This window comes from Diadema antillarum, unplaced genomic scaffold (genome assembly GCF_040938485.1).
Source record: "Diadema antillarum isolate AM-2024a unplaced genomic scaffold, OU_Dant_1.0 seq00000798_RagTag, whole genome shotgun sequence".
Classification (NCBI taxonomy): domain Eukaryota; kingdom Metazoa; phylum Echinodermata; class Echinoidea; order Diadematoida; family Diadematidae; genus Diadema; species Diadema antillarum.
This window is the reverse complement of record NW_027271682.1, coordinates 2,346,128-2,364,687: the sequence shown is the minus strand read 5'-3', so window position 1 is coordinate 2,364,687 and position 18,560 is coordinate 2,346,128. Positions and strand designations below refer to the sequence as shown.

Sequence of the window (18,560 nt, the reverse complement as noted above, 5' to 3'; positions counted from 1 at the left end):
TAATTATTGTTCAGAGTCTGTGAAGAACTGATCTTTCTGCTAGTGAGGCGATATCAGCGTGGCATTAATGGCAGCTGGCTTCAAATTCATTTTGATAGGGGTATTAAAATTTTCATGCGAAGGGGGAGGATACACACTATGTCTCCTTGATAACAGCATAGTAATGAAGACATTTTCTGAAAAGAGAAATTGATTCAAGGTTGCAGAATCATAACAGCATGAAGGTAAATCCATTGTGTAAGGTGATATGTTTTAGTGGCAGAGCAATTTTGTCATTATTTTTATAGTTCGGGCTGTAGAGTGTAGGTCAGAAACTAGAAGGAAAAATGGAATAGATATGGCTGTATAAAACAAAGAGTTTGAAGATACCCAACTTCCCTCCCGTATCGCCGATATGGCTACAAATTGTACCTCTTCTTTGGTGTAGATTTGCTAATGGGTCACTCTTGAGGTGTACTTTGTACGTGGTGGGCTTCCTTCCAAGCTAAAAACAACCTGAGGGCAGTGGTGCTCTTCTGCAGCTATTATCAGGGTTATCATCATCTAGAATTCTCCATTATATGCTTTCCACAGAGTGTGCATACCCTAGTGTCTGTATTCTGAGGGGGCATGGTGTCCACTTTGGATTGTAAATTTGAAATGTCTATGTATGCCTGTAATTGCACATGGGATATCTGTTGCATGGTTCAGATGTTAGAGCATACCCCCACTGCAATGTCTTTGTCTCTGCCCCCCCCCCCCCTCCAGTTTGTATAATCACAGCTATCCATCTACCCCACCCCCATTCACTCCCCCACCTAAATATTTGTGTTCTACGTCAAAGATGTGTTGGTAAAAGTTCTAGTTGTTGGACATGGGAAAGAATCCTTCCTGTAGTGTGTTGCGTCAGTGTATTGCACGTGTTGCACTGTCATAATTGTGGTGTGCAGCCATAGTGGTTGCACCAGCCTTCGAGTCCCTCTGCGATGCTGAAGATGGCCCAATGTCCTAAAAGGAGATAAATCTCTCGACGTGGATCATCTCCCTACTGAATGGTAAGGGACCCTCCTTGCAGTCAGCATGTCTTTTCTCTTCCTGCCTGGTTTGCGTGACCCTTTAAGTGAATAGAGAGAGAGCGCGAGAGAGCAGAGCAGCTATCGATAAGTAAACCTGTGATTGTTACAACACTTTGTACTGTTTCTAACATACTACACACTAATTCTGTGAACAGTAGGGCTTTTGTACAATTTGCCTGGACAGCGTATCATGCGAACAACAAAGCTGCTGTGCGTATTCTGTCCTGAGTTTGGGAAATGGTGTGGATTGAGAGAGTATGTAGCCCTGAAAAGTTTTCTTACTCTGAAGGTTGTGGAGATGCTTTTGAAAGTTTTCAGCTTCTATGCCAACATTTTGTTGAATGGAAAAGATTTCCTTTTTGGTTTGTGGTGGGTTTGGGTTTGTCCGTGAAAAATGCATGAATGAGAGGTGGTTATTGGTCTCACATTGCAGTATTTCCAGTAGATTACAAACTTACTGAAATAGACATCCAAAGATCATTAACAATCCCCTTTTACTGTATTGTAGGGACAAATGGATGTTTGCTACGAGACCCTTCACTGCAGAATTCTTTCAAAGATAACCTACTTTTTTCATTATCCTGGCTCATAGTATTTGAATCAGTCACACCCCATAGGAAGTACTCCCTATTCTGAACTCAGTCAAATATTAAACTTGGTTGAAAGTACCTCTGTTGTTCAATTCTTCTTCTTTTTTTCCATAAAGTGTCATGTTCTTATTCTCTGATTTCTTCTGTCAAAGCTGCTTGCAATTTAGTCAGCATTTGCTAGTGACTGGTTGTATGTAATGACATATTCATAATTTGTGTGCAGATGCATAGGTATGGCAACATGATGCACAAATTCAGCAGTTATGTTGGGTTTATGCAACAAGACGGGAGAATACCAAAATGATAATAATCATACGCTAAGAGCATAAGAGCATATCACCTAAAAAATAAGGATGATAATAATAAAGAAAATGTAGAGAACTTTGCCTTCCCCCTGCACTTCCTTGCTTGAAAAGCTGCCTGTCCCTTAATGCTGATTTCCTCTCTCTGTCCTGGTCTTTTCATGTTTGTTTATTTCTGTAAATCATGTTTTCCTTCCCTATAGATAAGAGCTCCCAACTGTCAAAGTTTGGGTTCTATGTTAGTTTCAAATGTGTGCTCAGATCATTGGGGAGCAATTAATCTGAGTCTGTCAGAATATTCCTGGTGACAGTGTCATTCTGGTGGGTTGCACAATTATCAATTTTCTATACCATGCCATTTTGAGTCCAGAGATTAGCTTTGTCATTGTATACAAACAAAACTTCCCCTAACAAAAATGACCCAGAACAGAGCAACGTTTCTAGATTCTAATATCCATAGATACTCATTTGTATTTGCTAGTACAAGAAACAATTCCAGAAATTTATGTGTGAAATATAATCGAAGAATAATCTTCTGAACTTTCAGAGATTATTTATCATATGAATAGTTTGCATGCCCTGAATCAACTTGCATGGTTTTGTAAAGTTCAGATACGTGTGTTTTGAAGGTGCAGTTTGAAGGGCCATTTCAAAGGAGAAGTTACCCAAAACATATGAATTCAGTGGAATCAGAAAGATTAGTGAAACACCTTGTGAAAGTTTATAAAGAGAATCAGAAAACCTGTTCCATTGATTTAAAAAAAAAAAAAAAAAAAAAAAAAAAATATATATATATATATATATATATATATATATATATATATATATATTTGTTAATCCCTTGTGCTGCTTCACTGGATAGGAACTCTATAACAAGTTGTGCTATTGCAATATTAGAAGAGTATGAAGGAAATATAATAATAAAAAGTACGCTTTCCCTTGACCTGTTTGCTGAGATATGTATGACAAATGATATTTCTTATATCCTCTGGAGTATAAAGTTCTCAAGTGTCCTGGGAAAATAATTTCTTGTGTTACTTTTTTTAAGTCACAAATTATAGTACAGGTCCCATGTAGAGAGGGCAGCACATGGAATTAACCAAACCTTTAGAGCTTCATAGCTTTTAACAGATTGTCTCATTCTTCTCAAACTTTAACTGCATATTTCACTAATCTGTCTGCATTCAATGAATCCACATACATGTTTAGGAACACCTTCCTATCAAAAAAAAAGTCTTGCATTGTGTTGTTCTGCTGTCTTTTTGTCATTTTCTCCCTCTGTTGTGAAACATTCTGTTATGCTCGCTCTCGTCTAAGGTGCTGTTTTGTTTTGTTTTCTGCTTGTGAATTGGCAGCCTCTGATTATGTTTTCTTTTCTGTCTCTCTTTTTTTTTTGTCCTGCTGTGCACTTGTGTCTGTTTTGGTTATTACATGATGAAAGTTTCAGTACCTTGTAGGAATTTGACAGAAATGTAAGGACGTTCCCAAAGTGTGAGTCTTAATGTACTTGTGGGATTTGTAAGTGGCAATAATTTACTTTTGAAATATAATGCAATCAATGGTCCGTATGTATTCTTTTTGGTGTGGTTTGGATACATGATATATCAGCGTGCCTGCTCTGTGAAAGAGATTGTTGTTAGAAAATGGGAAGTATTTTGAACAGAATCACAGAACTACCAGAATTATAGGCAACAATGCTTGGTGTTAATTGAAGCCACTATGAAATTGCAGTGAAACATTTTTTAAGTTGTGTGCTGCTCTCCTGAAACAAAATTTTGGAATTTGCTCTTTGTTGAATCTGTAGAGGTTAAGGGGAAGTCAAGTTACAAAGCATTTGTTGTATATGAATATTATGACATTGATAATCCTATACAGCTTTTATGTTGTGATGGCAGCACCATGAATTTTGGTATTGTTGAATTTCAGCAAGAGAAGTCTGAACTTTAGGTTAGATAAGGTCAAGAGTGAACAATATGTAGATATGTATGACGATCAAATGATCATAGTTACATCAATTTTTAAAGACGCACGAGCCAATTTTGACTCTTTTCTTGCTACTGAACTGCACATATTCTGTAAGCTTCGTTGTTGGGATGTTTTTCAGTGTTATGTGTACTTCTTGTTCGTATTGTCCAGAATTACGAGGAATTTGTACATTTTGCATGCTAGACCACTCTGAACTGGCTTTATTGACATCATTGATCAGAAATGGGGCAAATTATGAAAGATAATTATAAAGGATTATTAAAGTAATGTGAAGAAAAGTCAAATTGTATTGATTAAAAGTTTATTGAACTTTGCCTGCAGGAAATGCACCTCCTTTAGTCAGGGGTATTGATATCTCATGTGCATATTGATTATTGCCACAGAGAATTCATTCTGAATGCTGGAAGGGTAGACAAAATATGATGTGCTGCTGCTAGTGTTGTATACTGTAGTAACCTGCGACATGCCTTTTACAGCAGTTCATGTGTACAGTGGAAACTCGATATAAAGAGATCTGATATAACAAACTAGTTTCCCAATGAATTTATTTCTTTTGTTTTGTATTGTTTATTGGCTACTGATATATAACAAAATATCCGATATAAGGAACAAATTGTCTTGGTCCTAAGGATCTTGTTATACTGAGTTTCCACTGTAGTATCCTTTCTGAATTGTCCTACTGTAAGCCTGAGTTCAAGGGCACAACTTCTGCAAATTTGTAAGCCATTATTGCCCCCCCCCCCCCCCCCCCAGCAGTGAAGCTGTTCAGTGTCATTGTTACCTGTTCACACGCAATACACCATGTGCTGTGGGCTTTACCCTGTCTTTGAGGCAAGTTACCTCCAAAGCAAGATTTTAGAGGAAGTCTACAAATTGATAAAGCTTTTAGTGATGACTGACATTGATGCCACTGCTTCAGGGAAAGAGACTGACGCGTATGTTGGTGATAAACAATGATAGATCAAAGACGATGAATAAGAACACTAAACTGAATAGCAATCATGGTATTCTTCAATAAGCACAAACAAACATTTATACAGGTTGAGGACATTGAAAAAGGAAACACTGTCATATTATATGGAAAATGTGGTGGTGAACATTGTAATAGAGAAATATGCATGTTTATCCAGTGGACGTTACCTGTTTACACAGCACCTCTCACACAACACAACTAGACATAACAAGCTAGAAGTAACAGACGTATGATTAAGCATGAAAAGTATGAGATACACCAAGAACAACACTAAAACAGAAAGTTGTCTGTATATCAATCTTCAGTTACCGGTATGTCTGGAGCTTCTACAAGGAGATGTGACTTGTCACATTGTACCACTTGGAATGTTTGCTCCCAAGGTGTTAATCAAAATCTGAAGGGGAAAAAAAAGTGGCAAACTCCTGATTAGGGTGTGGGGAATGTTCCTTTAGCCACCCCCCCCCCCAACTAAATATATGTTTTGAAATGTAATTCTTGCACTGCACCACATTTATCAGACTGAATGGTATCGCATTGAGAAAGTACAGGAATCTTTGGTTGTGTGCATTACCCACTGCATATTCTCAAGAGCAGTCACCCATGAGACTTGCCTTGAATCAGGCACTCCTTATAAAAACAAATGTCACATCTCTGTTCCTAAGGTGGATGTGAGGCTCACACAACAGATCTTAACAAATACTACAGAAATCTCTGCTGTAGAATGGTACCCTATTAACCCAGACACTACAAGTCCCCTTTCTGCACTACACTCGAAGTATTTATTCAAATATTCCCAACTATTTTATCAGTTTAAGGGAAATTTTGGCAGTTAAAAGGCTTAGTGTTTTCCCCCATGTTGACTGGCCTATGATGAAAACTAGTGAAAAATATTAATAAAAAGGGGAAATATTTCATTTTGTATTAGTTATATTACCACCCCCCCCAAAAAAAAGCAGGTCTTTACGGGTCTTTGTAAGACAAACAGTGAAACACCAGTAGTTTTTAAACAATTACAGAGGTACAATTTGTATTTGGAAATATCTGATTATGCCGTGGTGTAAAATGGTAAAAAGAGAGTAAAATACAAGAAAAGAATTTCCTAAAAAGGCACTGGCTTGTGACGTCAACATCAAGGTATCTCATAATATCATGCAATGTAGCAGTTGATAGTTTTGTTGGTTGTCTCAATCAAGTGTCACCTCGTTAAATAATGCTTTTGGACCGAGACTTCAAGTGAGTAACGCATTCTCCACCCAACCAACCCGTTATCCGTGTGCTTCCTCCAGAGAACATGGTCGATTTGATGGCCAAATATAACAAGGCCGTGACGGAGCAGGAGCGTCTACAGGAGGAGCTTTTGGCCATTTAAAGCTCCCGTCTACTGGAGCTGGGTAACACTCCCCGACTATTTCACGTGCAAGCGCTGTGTTCATGAATCGTTTTCCTTTTGATGTAGATGTGACCTGGAAAAAAAAAAAAAAACAGAAAAGAAAAATTCACAGAGCAATTGCTTGCTTTTTCTTATGTTCATAGATTTCCAATCTTTGCTACCCATACTATTCACCCACCTCTGGTTTCAATGTATTTGTGCAGTAACGTACCCAGTGACACAGTGACATGTCCAGTCTCTATTTTTTTCCAGTAGTGTATTTGCCTTTTATTTGACTGAAAATATCTTTCTGATTTTCTGTAAATTGTGTGTTGCAAGACATATTCATGTTCCATCCTGCTTTGTCTATTTCATTTGTGTTGGTATTTTGATTTTGATTTTTTTTTTCAGATCCTGAAGCGGGATGCATATATATATCTGCATATGTGCACAATATTTAATGTGACTGAAATTTGTGGAAATGTTCCTCCCGCTGAACCTGTACTGTGCCCTCTTGCCATTAGTCACAGCCAATGTTTGGGAGTTGACAGTTTTGAATTGTGGACGTCTTTAATCAGAATTTATCTGAGCGTGGAAAAAAGATTAAGAAAAACATGACCATCGCAAGATTTTAGTGCATCCTTCTCCAAATTAGCATTCTCTTTATTTGTAATGAGAGGAATGGTTTATTAAAAAGGAGAGAAATGGGCTAGAAGGTTACAAAGACGAGACCATGCATGCAAGAATGTCACTTCTGGAATTCTTGTGCAATTTTCAACTTCTCTTTCAATGCCATGCCATCACTACATTCATGACACACGCATACCTGTTGTAGATAAATTGTTCATTTTGGACTACACTTGTTTACTTATTTGTTTCTCTCACTAGCAACTATAAAAAAAAAAAAAAAAAAATCACATGTAGAACTGCCATGCACTTTGACAAGAGGAAATATCTTCATCAAAATTTCATGGAAGTATAGTATGTTTTCATGTTTGCATTTCTGAAATCCTGACAATAGCTGGCAAAGTGTATCACATGTAGAGATCATTTTAATACTAAACTTTATCACGATGTAGAGCACAGCATTGCACATGCAACATGGGTACCAACCATAGACTTCTGTGTAAATGCCCTTTTATGTAATATGTGGAAAGACACTTTTTTTTTTAAAATTCAAGGGCTTGTTTCTGATATGGTGATCATTTGTATTAAAGGGATCGTATAGTTTTGGTTGAGACCTAATTTCAGGTTTCTAACATTATTTGGTGAGATAATGAGAAACCTCTTTGAAATATGAAAGAGCATGTAATTCTATGAGGAATTCAATGTTTATTTGATGAAAATTGGTTTTGAAATGGCTGAGATATCCAAAAAAGAGCAATTCTAATAAAGTGTGGGACCCACACTTCATTACGATCGCTTTGTTTTACTTTGTTTTTGGATGTTTCAGTCATTCCAAAAATGATTTTCATCAAATAAACTTTAAATTCCTCTAAAAATGGTATGCTCTGTACTAAATCATAAGTGTTTTCTTGGTATCTCGCAAAAAGTTAAAAGCCCAATTCTCATCTCCACCAATACTGTACTATCCTTATATGAACTAACTTCAGAATTTTTTTTTTTTTTTTTGGGGGGGGGCGTAGGAGGCCTATCTCTGGATAATGACTGATGTTGTTTGATACTTCTTATCACTCATTACACCTGATAGAGCCCTAAGGTTAGGGGGACTTAAAAGATGCCTTGAGTATTTGTAACATGAAAGAAAATTGATTTCATCTTTACCATGTGATTCTGCTGAAGCACAACAGTGGATTGAGTTGTATCACACAATAGTACTGATTTACATACTTGATGATTAGTATGCTATCCAGCAAAGTGGTACAAAACAAAAGTGAAACAAAGGGGGAGGGGGGCTGCTACCAGTTGGGCATCCAATTTGAGATTGTCAGTCACATTAACTATTCAGGTACTTTCGCTGGCATGGGCAAAGATATAATGTTGGCATATTTGCCCCCGAAGGAGGTCTTTACAAGGGAATTAAAGGAAAATACCAATCTTATGTGTTCTGTTTATATATTAGTCCAGCTGGGATGCTGAGCTATAGCAGACAAGACTTTGGTCAGAATGTCTTCTTATCATGCATGTGAATCTCCCAATTTTGAAAAATACCAAAAGAAATTACTCACCATTTTTTTTCTGTCTTAAGTCATATTCACAGCTTTTTCACCCCATCCTACACATTGCAAATGCAAGTATTGTAGTGCATTAAATCTGTTTTGACCTAAGGATGTATGATTATGCCTTTGTTTTCTATTTCAATCCATGAATAAACACAAAAGTATACATACAGTAGGGCATAGGTCATTCTTGGTAACATTTCAATATGTCCCAAGTTTTGACGGTTTTTGGCAGAAGTTGGAAGCTTTTCGATATAAAATTTGTTTGACATGGATTGTCCATATTTCACGCTTTAGAATAGTATAAAACATCAGTATTGCGTGATTGAAAATAGTATAGCACCTTCAAAGAAAAAAAAAAAGGAACGTTATAAAAAGAGAACATCTGAGAAAACAACTACTTGGTTTTAGAAAAGAGTTACCATTTGTCTGACTATGCATGAGATGCACTTAAAGTTTTTAGCAACAGGAATGTGGTATACTCAAAAAGCACAAACATTACACAAATTTGTCCTGATGCATATACTGTACAGTCTGACCTCAGTTACCCAACAATCACTTCTTCAGATCTATCATCTGGACGTGGATGGCATATGATTGTCTGTGTGCATTTTCAGTGCCATTTTCAGTAACAGAAAAAAAAAGACCTTCGATTTCTTTAGACTGATACACGGCAGAGGACTACCTTTATCATGATATGATATATTGGAATATGTATGAAGAAAGAAAGGAAAATCAGAAGCAAAGGGGAAAGGAATGCTGAGAACATCAAAGATGGTTCTAGAGGTTGGGCAGTTGCGAACATGAGAGAAAAAATGGGAGGGGTTGTGTGTTCGTGATCTTTAGACAGGAGAAACAAACTTAATTTTCATTTGAATTCTTTCTGCAAATCTTCAACGAAAACCATGTGCATTGAGAATCTGCCGAAAACGAAAGTTTGTGTGCTTACTGATAATCAATCAATAATTGCTCAGTGCGCAATGAACTGAAATGCTCTTACATTTTCACGTGAGTTCGTTCTGCAAACCTTCTGCGAAAACCATGTGCATCAGGAGTCTGCCAAAAACGAAAGTTTGTATGCTTGCTGATGATAATCACTCTTAATTGCTCGGCGCGTAATGAGCTGACATACTTTGATATTAAACTAGTATTTGCTTCCAGGTTGGTTACAAGCAAAAGCTATTGTTTGACTGATTTCTCTACTTTTGTTAGGCATCCTAGCAGGCACCTTTATTTCAATGCCCACGTGTTACTGGTATCTCGACTACCATCGACTCTGTACATGTACACTGGTTCATGAAAAAGAGCATGATTAAGAATAGACATTCCAACTCTAAGGAGGATCATCCCACGTTGTAACATTGCACTATTGTGTAACGCTAAAGATGAAGCTTCAAGTACAATGACTAACATTCTTTTGACCTTTGAACCTGTTGCTCCAACTTGCAGTAGTCAACCTATGTTGAGAATCATCTCCCAGGGCAAATATCTATTTTCTTCAGTCTGTTCAACAGAAATATTTTTGGAAAAAGTTCAGTGGCATTGGTTTTTGCCATCGACAGGCTTGTGTGCAAATTTTATGTTGACGATAAACAATTTTGAAGACAAACTTACAGTGATGATCCAGTGCATCATGAAATCAGAGTAGAAAATGACCCCCCCCCAAAAAAAAAAACAAAAAAAAAAACACAACAACAACAACAACAACAAAAACAAAACAGAGGCATGGGATGTTCCTTGCAAGGTATTTTGCAGCTCTGAAAAATGAGAATAATTGCCAACAAATGAGGGAGTTCTAGTTTGGAATGGTGGCATGTTATGCTATATGATCTTGCTGCATTTTTATGTTTGTAAAAATACATTTTTAGATCTTCGAAGGAGACATGTTACCTTTGGCATTTGCTTTGTTATTAAAGAGAAGTAAATAAAATAGTACGTATATGTTTTCTCTGTGAATTGTTAACACATGCGTTTACATTATCTCCATCTTTTCTTGCCTTGCCTGAGTAAGGCATTTTGTCTGGTTGACAATGTTTTACTCATTTCCCTGCAAGTGTTCAGAACATCGTAATAGTTCATATTTTGACATCATTAGCTCCGTGAGAGGATTCAACTTCTTGTGTAAGGAATAAAAGTAGGCTGTGTGCAAACAGGATGTATCACTACATGTATTTTGATTACTGAAAAAAAGATATGGAAAAGGCTGATAAATTGAGTATTGACCGATTCTGTGACGCGCTATGTGTATTTTTAGCATAGGCGCAGCCATAGTGGGTGTATCAGCAGACCCCCCTCCGCACTCCCCCACCCCTCTCCCTACATTAGCACGCGCGCAGAATGAAAAACTGCTTTAGCCAATGGGCGTCTCGTACTGAGTGCGCGAATGCTTGCTTAGTGCGCGAACCTTTGTTACAAGTGCGTGATAAACATGTTGCCCCGGGGTGGGGGAGAGCAGGGGGGGTCGCTGATACACCCACTATGGCTGCGCCCTGTGCCGTAAAATGTCTGCTGCCCTCAACGAACCCGAATCGGTCAATACATGTATTTATCATCCACATGTTTACCGATGTACACACTTCACACATATTCGTAATAACTCCATGCTGGTCAATAATATTGGAGAGGCAAGACGTGCACACACACACTTTACACTTAAATGTACACATGCACAATACAAGATTTGTGCATGGACATGGGCACAAATTTCATCTGCTCCTTAGTCTAGCCACTATACATAATATCAAAAGTGCACAGAAACGTATGCTTTAGGCACATTTACTTACAGTTAAAAAAAATCACATGGCTGATACCTCTTCATGCTAAAAGAGGCAAAATCATACTTTACTCAAGTCTTTTCTTATCCATCTGCTTTGATTCTTAGTCATTTCATAATTTTTGCTTGATTGTATTTTTTTTTTTCATTTTTCTGTCCACCCATATCAATGTGATGTAGAATTTCAGCAACTTGCAAGAAAGATTTTGAAGTGTGGAAAAGTTACTAGCAGTCGCATTTTCTCTTCAAACAGAAAGGGAATGGTCTAGCATTAGCAACGTTGTATTGAAAGATCAGTTTAAAGTTGAGATAAGAATCTGCTAAAATTCATGCAGTCCTTTGTATAGAGCTGAAGTGTTATGGAGATGTGGTATTTGTTTGATAGATTTCACATGTGCATGATATTCTACAAGTGTTAATGTATGATAGTGTGTGTTGTTATCTGAGTTAACATAATTCCAACCAATTTTCGGATTCTCTTCACCAATATGCACACACCCTTTAGCACATTCAATGTCAACCTACAAAGTTTATATATCTTTTTTTTTATTTATTTATTTATTATTGTTTTTTATTACTTTTTTGTGTGTCCTGCAGTCAGTCTTGACCCATTTTGTCAAGTTGGAAATTTCTGTAACAGTGTGTTAAAATTTGTTATTTGTTTTTAATAAATTGATTTACAAATCACATCATGTACCTCTCTTCAAGAAATATACGATAAAGTGGACCAATCAAGAGAATAGGGTTGACATAGAATGCAAAGTGTCATGACCATTGGTTTTACACTTTTAGGTCAAAGAGTTGTGCTGACCTGACATTTTTGAGCAATGTATGAACGGCCTAATTCAAGCTTTTCCCTCAACATCAAGCAGATGTCCTGGTTGTTGAACCATGCACTGGCTTCTTTTTGTGAAAGAGTATTCAAATTTGAAGTACACTTCTATCAGAGATATGACATTAACCACCCTGTTGTTGGTTTTATGGATATGTAAAACTTTCTGTTAGTGGACCACATGTCTGAATCTGTAGGCAATTGAACTGTTATCTAGGCTGCAGGGTTTATGCCTGCTAATTTGCTACTCTTTGGCTTTTTTACTTTTGTAGTTTTTTCCCTCCCATATGTAATTATTGTTGTTGTTATCATTGTTATTATCATTATTATTATTATTATTATTATTATTATTATTGTTATCATTATTATTATTATTATTATTATTATTATTATTATTATTATTGTCATTATTATATGTTCTTTGGAGGTATTTCCCAGCAGTGATGCAAGATTATTTTTTTTCAAATGTTAATGGTCATTTTTTCTCTTTTTACAGTAATTGTTGCTTGCTTTATATAACCTGTCCACAAAAAATAAATAAATAAAATGTTGCATATAGTGGATTTACAAGTGGTCATATTCTCATGGACACATCATAATACAAATGGCCCGTGTACTACAGGATTGACCAACTGCTTGTGAATTTAGGATTTTTAATTTGCGGATATTCCAGACTGAACATTGTTCTAGAGTGTATGTATGTAAATGTAATTTTGCTGCCCCATGTTTGATCTGTCCTGTGTAGCATGCATGTGTTTGTGTTGGATGTGGCACAACTGTAGTCTATTTGAATGGCAGAGCTCTTGCACACTACTCTGGCTGCTCAGTGTACTCTGATTTGTGAAGACACAATAGTGGGGGTGGGGGGGGGGGGGTTGTTAACAGTGTTCAAGTAGCTCCCCTTATTTCAAGCGAAGGAATGAAAATACTGCAATATGGGAAACACTTTGAACTGTTGAATCATTGCTCACAGTAACATGATGTATGTTACACGAGACATGCTGGCAAGACGTATAACTCTCATTCACGTTGGAGTTTGCTGAGATTTCGATTCAAGTGCTTATTGTCATCGTCACATGATAAATGGGGAACGAGTCTGTGATTAAGCAAAATGTGTCTTTGGATTTTCTAGCTTTTAAGCACGTTTTGTTTTGTATGCAGAAATGAAATCGGTATAAAACATGACATTCAATTCAATGTGTTCTGTACAATGGACTTCTTCACACACGCATCAGATTGTAACCCTTGCTTCCTTTTCTTTCTGTTCTCCCTTGCAGGCGAGCTTGATTCGGCCAAAACGAACTTCGAGAAAGCTTCTCATGACCTGGAGCAGTGCTTAGCTGAACTCGCTGATCTGTAGAGGAGCTCCTGTCATAATTTTTTTTTTTCTCTCTGCAGTGCTTTTATTCCTTATGACCACTATTTACAACTGACTATTGTCAGCATTCTCTCTTTGTAACCAATGCCAGTCAGTGGCTCCCATCAAACATAGTATCTGCACAGAATCTGTCACGAAATGTATAGGATTAGATTGTAAGGGATTGTCTGAAGTGACTGTTTTTTAAGGTACTCACAGACGAGGGAAAATTCAAGGAACAGTCAAAATGTTGGCATATCCTAGTTCAGTGGTGCAATCATTAAGAGAAGCTGTAATTCATAAATTCCTGGTCCTGTCGCTGCTGACCCTAACAAAATGAATCTGATGTGACAAATGCAAAAGGGGAAAGAAAAAAGTACCTGAGCGTGTCAATTAACCTTGCTGGCTAGTGGAGTGCAGGCTATGTGTACTCCAGTTTTGGGACCAATGAGTATGAGCATAACAAATCCTTAACGAACATTCCAATAGATTATTTCCAAAAGAAAAAAAAAAATACTCAGAGTATTCTATACACTGTGTAGGTCACTATATCTCTTCCTTTTTTTCACCCCTTTTTATTTCAATTCTTTTTTTCTTTTTTTTTTGATGGTTGTTGTTCTGTATGTTACCTTCCACGTTTATTACAGTTCTGCAACTCATCCAGGTCGTGGATGGTGAAATAGAAATATTACATTTACTGGTGATGTTTGGTGAATTTGAAAGGAGCAACAAGCCTGACGTAGCTGCATTAGGGACTTAACCTAGTCATTTTCCAATTTTTAAAAGAAATTGTGCATATAACAGGGGAAGGGAGACGTAAATGATACATATTTAACTTATAAATCACTAGTTTTTAGTGTGATCATGAATTTCACATGCAGGTAAATGTAATCTGTATTGCCAATTATGCATGGAATCTATCCACTATTACTGATTCTTGTAGAAGAGGTGGCACATTCATAAGGAGTGTGCTCATGTCTGGACTTAAACTTATTACTTAGAAAATGTTTCTTGCAGTTAACATTTTTGAAGCATTTGTCGCAAGTATTATATCTTTGTTCTGTGAAATGTATTTGTATTGAAATGTAAATATGCGAGACAAGCAGGTAAGTATGTGTGGTAGTTAACTTGAGTAGACCTGTGTGGTGGTATCTGGTTTTACACTGTGCACGAGTGAGCAGCAGACAAAGTGTGACATAATTTGCTATTTGTAAGCCTATACACTTTCTTGTAACAGGATGCACTTACCGTGTATTAAACATTTCATAAAGGATTTTGTTGTCACACCTGACATTAAGGCACTGCTCAACTTTGCATCCTTGGCGCCTTTCGTTGTGGCAAAGTGTTGTTCAGTTTAATGATCGATGCTTAAGTATATATGTCGATTGTTGAAATTTCCCGCAAAGCCAGTAAGCTTATGCATCAGCTTTGTAGCCAATGTCTAAATGTTGCTGGTTTCTTCTTTTTTCTCTTCTCCCCCACCCATTATCCGTCGCCCACACCTTGTGTTATATGTGTTTATCTCGTTTGGTTCGCATCTCTTGTCCACATTTGTGTTGTGATTATCGTGTCACTGTTTGCCACATTCTTCCGCTGATGTCCGCTCTTCCCCTGTCACGCGGGAACCGTATCTTGTCCCCCCCTGTAGAGGAGTTGGTGCAAGAAAAAGAGAAATGCAGACAGATGAACGAAGAAATGGAACGCTGCTTGCAAGAGCTCAACATGGAGGTGTAGGCGCTGCCATAGTGGCCCTCTTGCTTGCTTGTATGTATCCATAGCAGCCTTCGGTTTCAGTCGTAGCAGGTCTTTGTCTTTGAAAGAAAAAAACAACAGCCACGTACTGACAAAGTCAAAGCAAACAAACACATCTCTTGTAAAACCTAGCAATGTTTGTAGTTTTCCTGCTTTTTGTTTCGTTTTTTTTTAATCCCTTGTAGGAAGAGAGAGGGAGAGAAAAAAGCATTTGTTTGTGTTAATATTTTTTTCCCAAGTTGGAGGAGAGAGAGAGAAAAATGAAAGTATTGTATAAAGTAAGACTTTGATGGTTAGTTCTTAGGAGTTCAGGAAGCTATATTATTTTTATTACCACTGTAATGTAGATGTGCAAGTTTGAGCTGGATGCTGAGAAAGATTTTGAGGATGGGAAGGCATTTGGGATAGGCATTGTGACGATGGCTATTTGATTGGTACGGTAGGCGCGCTTACAACCAGGAGACATCTCCTTCATGTCACATTGCTGGCTACAGCCGAACAAATCTTGGTTTGTTGAAGCTTCTTCCTCCACCCCGATCATGTTCTGCTCTCTTTCATTCACACGGCAGTCTGCACATCTGTATTTTATGTATGTTTGTTTCCAAGAGGGAATGATAGAAAATAGAAAAGAAAAAAAAAAATATGCCTTCGTCACTTTCCTTCAAAACTTGGTTGTATGTGTGAGCATGAGTGAAGAGAGTGCCAATTTTCCTGTTATTTGTCCATATCATATGCCATTTTCTTTATTTTCTTTTCTTTTGCCTGAACTGTTCCCTTTATTTCATGTCTTCTTGAATCGGCATATCTCAGCGTTGTTTTTTTTTCTCCGTTCGTTTTTTGAGCTTCATGCAAATTGTTGGCTCTGCTTTTAGGCCAGAAAATGTTTTGTACATCTTCCAGCACTTGACTTTGCTTGGGACATCGCAAAGAGGCATTGCAAATTTACAGTTGCTCTCTAGCTTTTGGATTTCCAAACATAGGCTAAGCTCTATATTTGACACCAAACCGAGCAGGGGAATGCCGTTTAACTATATGTTTGTAGTGTGTATAATCTGATTTTTTTTTTTTTTTCAATCTCTTGACATAGAAATCATGTACAAAGTATTGCTAATTTAATATCTAATAGTTATATATATTACCATTTTAGCAACAAAAAAAATCATTACTTTTAATCATATATGACTTGTCAGGTGTCCAAATGACTTAAACGTTTGTATGTTTTATACATGTACATGTATGATAACAAAGTTGTCATTATCAGTGCTTTAGATTTGGTGAGACAGTGCACCAGAATATAACCCCAAACTTTGCTCTAGGTACAGATGGACAAGTCTTTGTATCGTATAGCTTTGTATTTCATATGGTTGCGTATCATTTAGGCTGTCTTATTGTTAGCAAAAAAAAACAACATGGCAACAATTTATTCATGATTATGGCATCTCTCTCTTGTGATGAAATGACTGGTACTTCATTTGTATTATGTTTGTAAAAGAAATGTCATTTACTCGTACATTTTATGAAGAAGAGAATAATCACTACTTCTCGGCTTCAAGAAATATTCAAATGACAAAATGTGAGGTTTTCTCATTGATTTCAAATTGTAACTGACCTGGCTAGGTACTGTTGAAATGTATTTGCATGATTTTTGAGTTGCTATTTTGTCTTTTGATTATATGGCGTGTCTTGGCAAGACCTTGGACGAGGGAAAAGAAAAATTGCCAATGAATATCAAGCTCCTTTGAACTCCACAAGCAAGGACGCCTTGGTTTGAGAGTAACTGAAGGTTGCATGGTATAATTAAAGCTTGGCACACATCTACTCAAACTGTTTGACTGCTATTTTTTTATGTCCTACCTTACCCTTGACTAGTTCATTCTCTTCTGTGATCACCCAAAGTTGTTCATCATGTGGGATCTGTTTTTTAGAATTAAACTAAAGTTTTGTTTTGATGCCTGTCTCCCTCTGGTGGTGACACCCTTGAGTATGTTATTTAATGTGAGAATGATGCCGCACTGTTTACATGAATTGCTTCTCCACCATGATACGAGAGCCTAAACTTTTGAACTTGTTTCATTTCTGTGAAATGTGCGTCCACAAATCCTCTGTAACATGGTAATATATCTGTAGTACAGTTTGTAGATTTCTAAACACGTCATTGCAAAGTCAAAAGATCATGGACTCTACGCCGTCCGCCAGAGTTGCACACTGTGTCATTAGAACTTATAAACCACAAGCAGGTACAAGCACTGTTTCTATTATCCACACAGCGTCCTCTGTTGTCTGGATTTGGCCAATCCGTGTTCGATCTGGAAGTGTTCGCTGAGATTTGTTTTCAGTTTCATCTGCCTGTTGTGAGACTTTCTCCATTTCAAAGTTGGGGAACAACTGGGTCATCCCAGCTTCTATGTTCAATAGCTTAGAGTGATAAATCCAAACAATGGTTGTTGTCCATTCAACCAGCGGGTACCAGGTCGCAGGAATGGTATTTGAAGCAAGTTCCCCTTGTGGAATGAGTGACTCTGAATGATTTAGCAGTGTGCCAACTCTGGTAGATGGAGTAAAGTGGACCCTTGTCCCAGCTTAAGATATGGACATAACTGTAGCTTCACGGTCCACTCGTGTCATTTCAGAACCTGCAAATCTAGAATATATCAGAAATAGGTTTACTTGGGCCAGACTCTGCAATCCCTTTGACATATTTGGCACGATCAGAGAAAGAGTGGAAAAAAGCAAACAAACTTGACTTTTTTTACTGACTTGACTTGATCATGAACAACCTTACTCTTGTCCCTGTGATGGGAAAGTGGCTGAGAAAAGGATCTTGGTAGTGGAAAAGTCATTTGTTTGTTTTTAAAAAAAAGGAAGAAAAAGAAATGAAAGAGCAAATGGTAGCACGACAAGTAATACTGGAAGACAGTGAAATGACTGATTGGTGCTTGTAACTCTTTTTAAGTAACTCTTAAGTCCTTCTTCAAGAGTGTGTAGTGATAGTGGCAATGCAACCTGTGCATTGTTCCCTTGACAATTTCAAGATGAATAAACTATCATTTAAATGAGAGCAAAATAGACCAATTTCTCCACGGAAATCCCTTATTTTTTTTTATAACAGACGCACAAGATGAACGAACCTAGTGATGAGAATACCCACATAGAATAAGGTCACTAAGTTTGGACATGGGAACGAAGTTAAAGTAATCCATTGGATGTTGTGAGCAAAGATTGCATGGTTGAAAGTGAATGGAAAGTGGTATGTGTGTGATGAGGCAAATTGTGTGTGTCTTGACATTGCTACATACAGCACTATTATGCAAAAGTAAAGCAAGTTTACATTATATATGACAGCTACATACATGTAGATATAAAATTATGCCGTTTATAACTTATGGTATAT

General features: G+C 37.2%; 1 protein-coding gene across 5 annotated transcripts in view; it reads left to right on the top strand.

Annotated features, from left to right (window-relative positions):
- Positions 1 to 18,237, top strand: part of LOC139739350 (tropomyosin-like) — a 59,095-nt gene extending 40,858 nt beyond the window's left edge. For 3 of the 5 annotated variants that reach the window (XM_071649968.1, XM_071649967.1, XM_071649971.1), the window contains one exon: positions 15,066 to 18,237. In XM_071649968.1, coding sequence (XP_071506069.1) covers positions 15,066 to 15,151 — 86 coding nt within the window. In that variant the 3' untranslated portion in view covers positions 15,152 to 18,237. The other 2 variants (XM_071649970.1, XM_071649969.1) reach the window with 2 other exon arrangements.
- Positions 18,238 to 18,560: the final 323 nt, after the last annotated feature.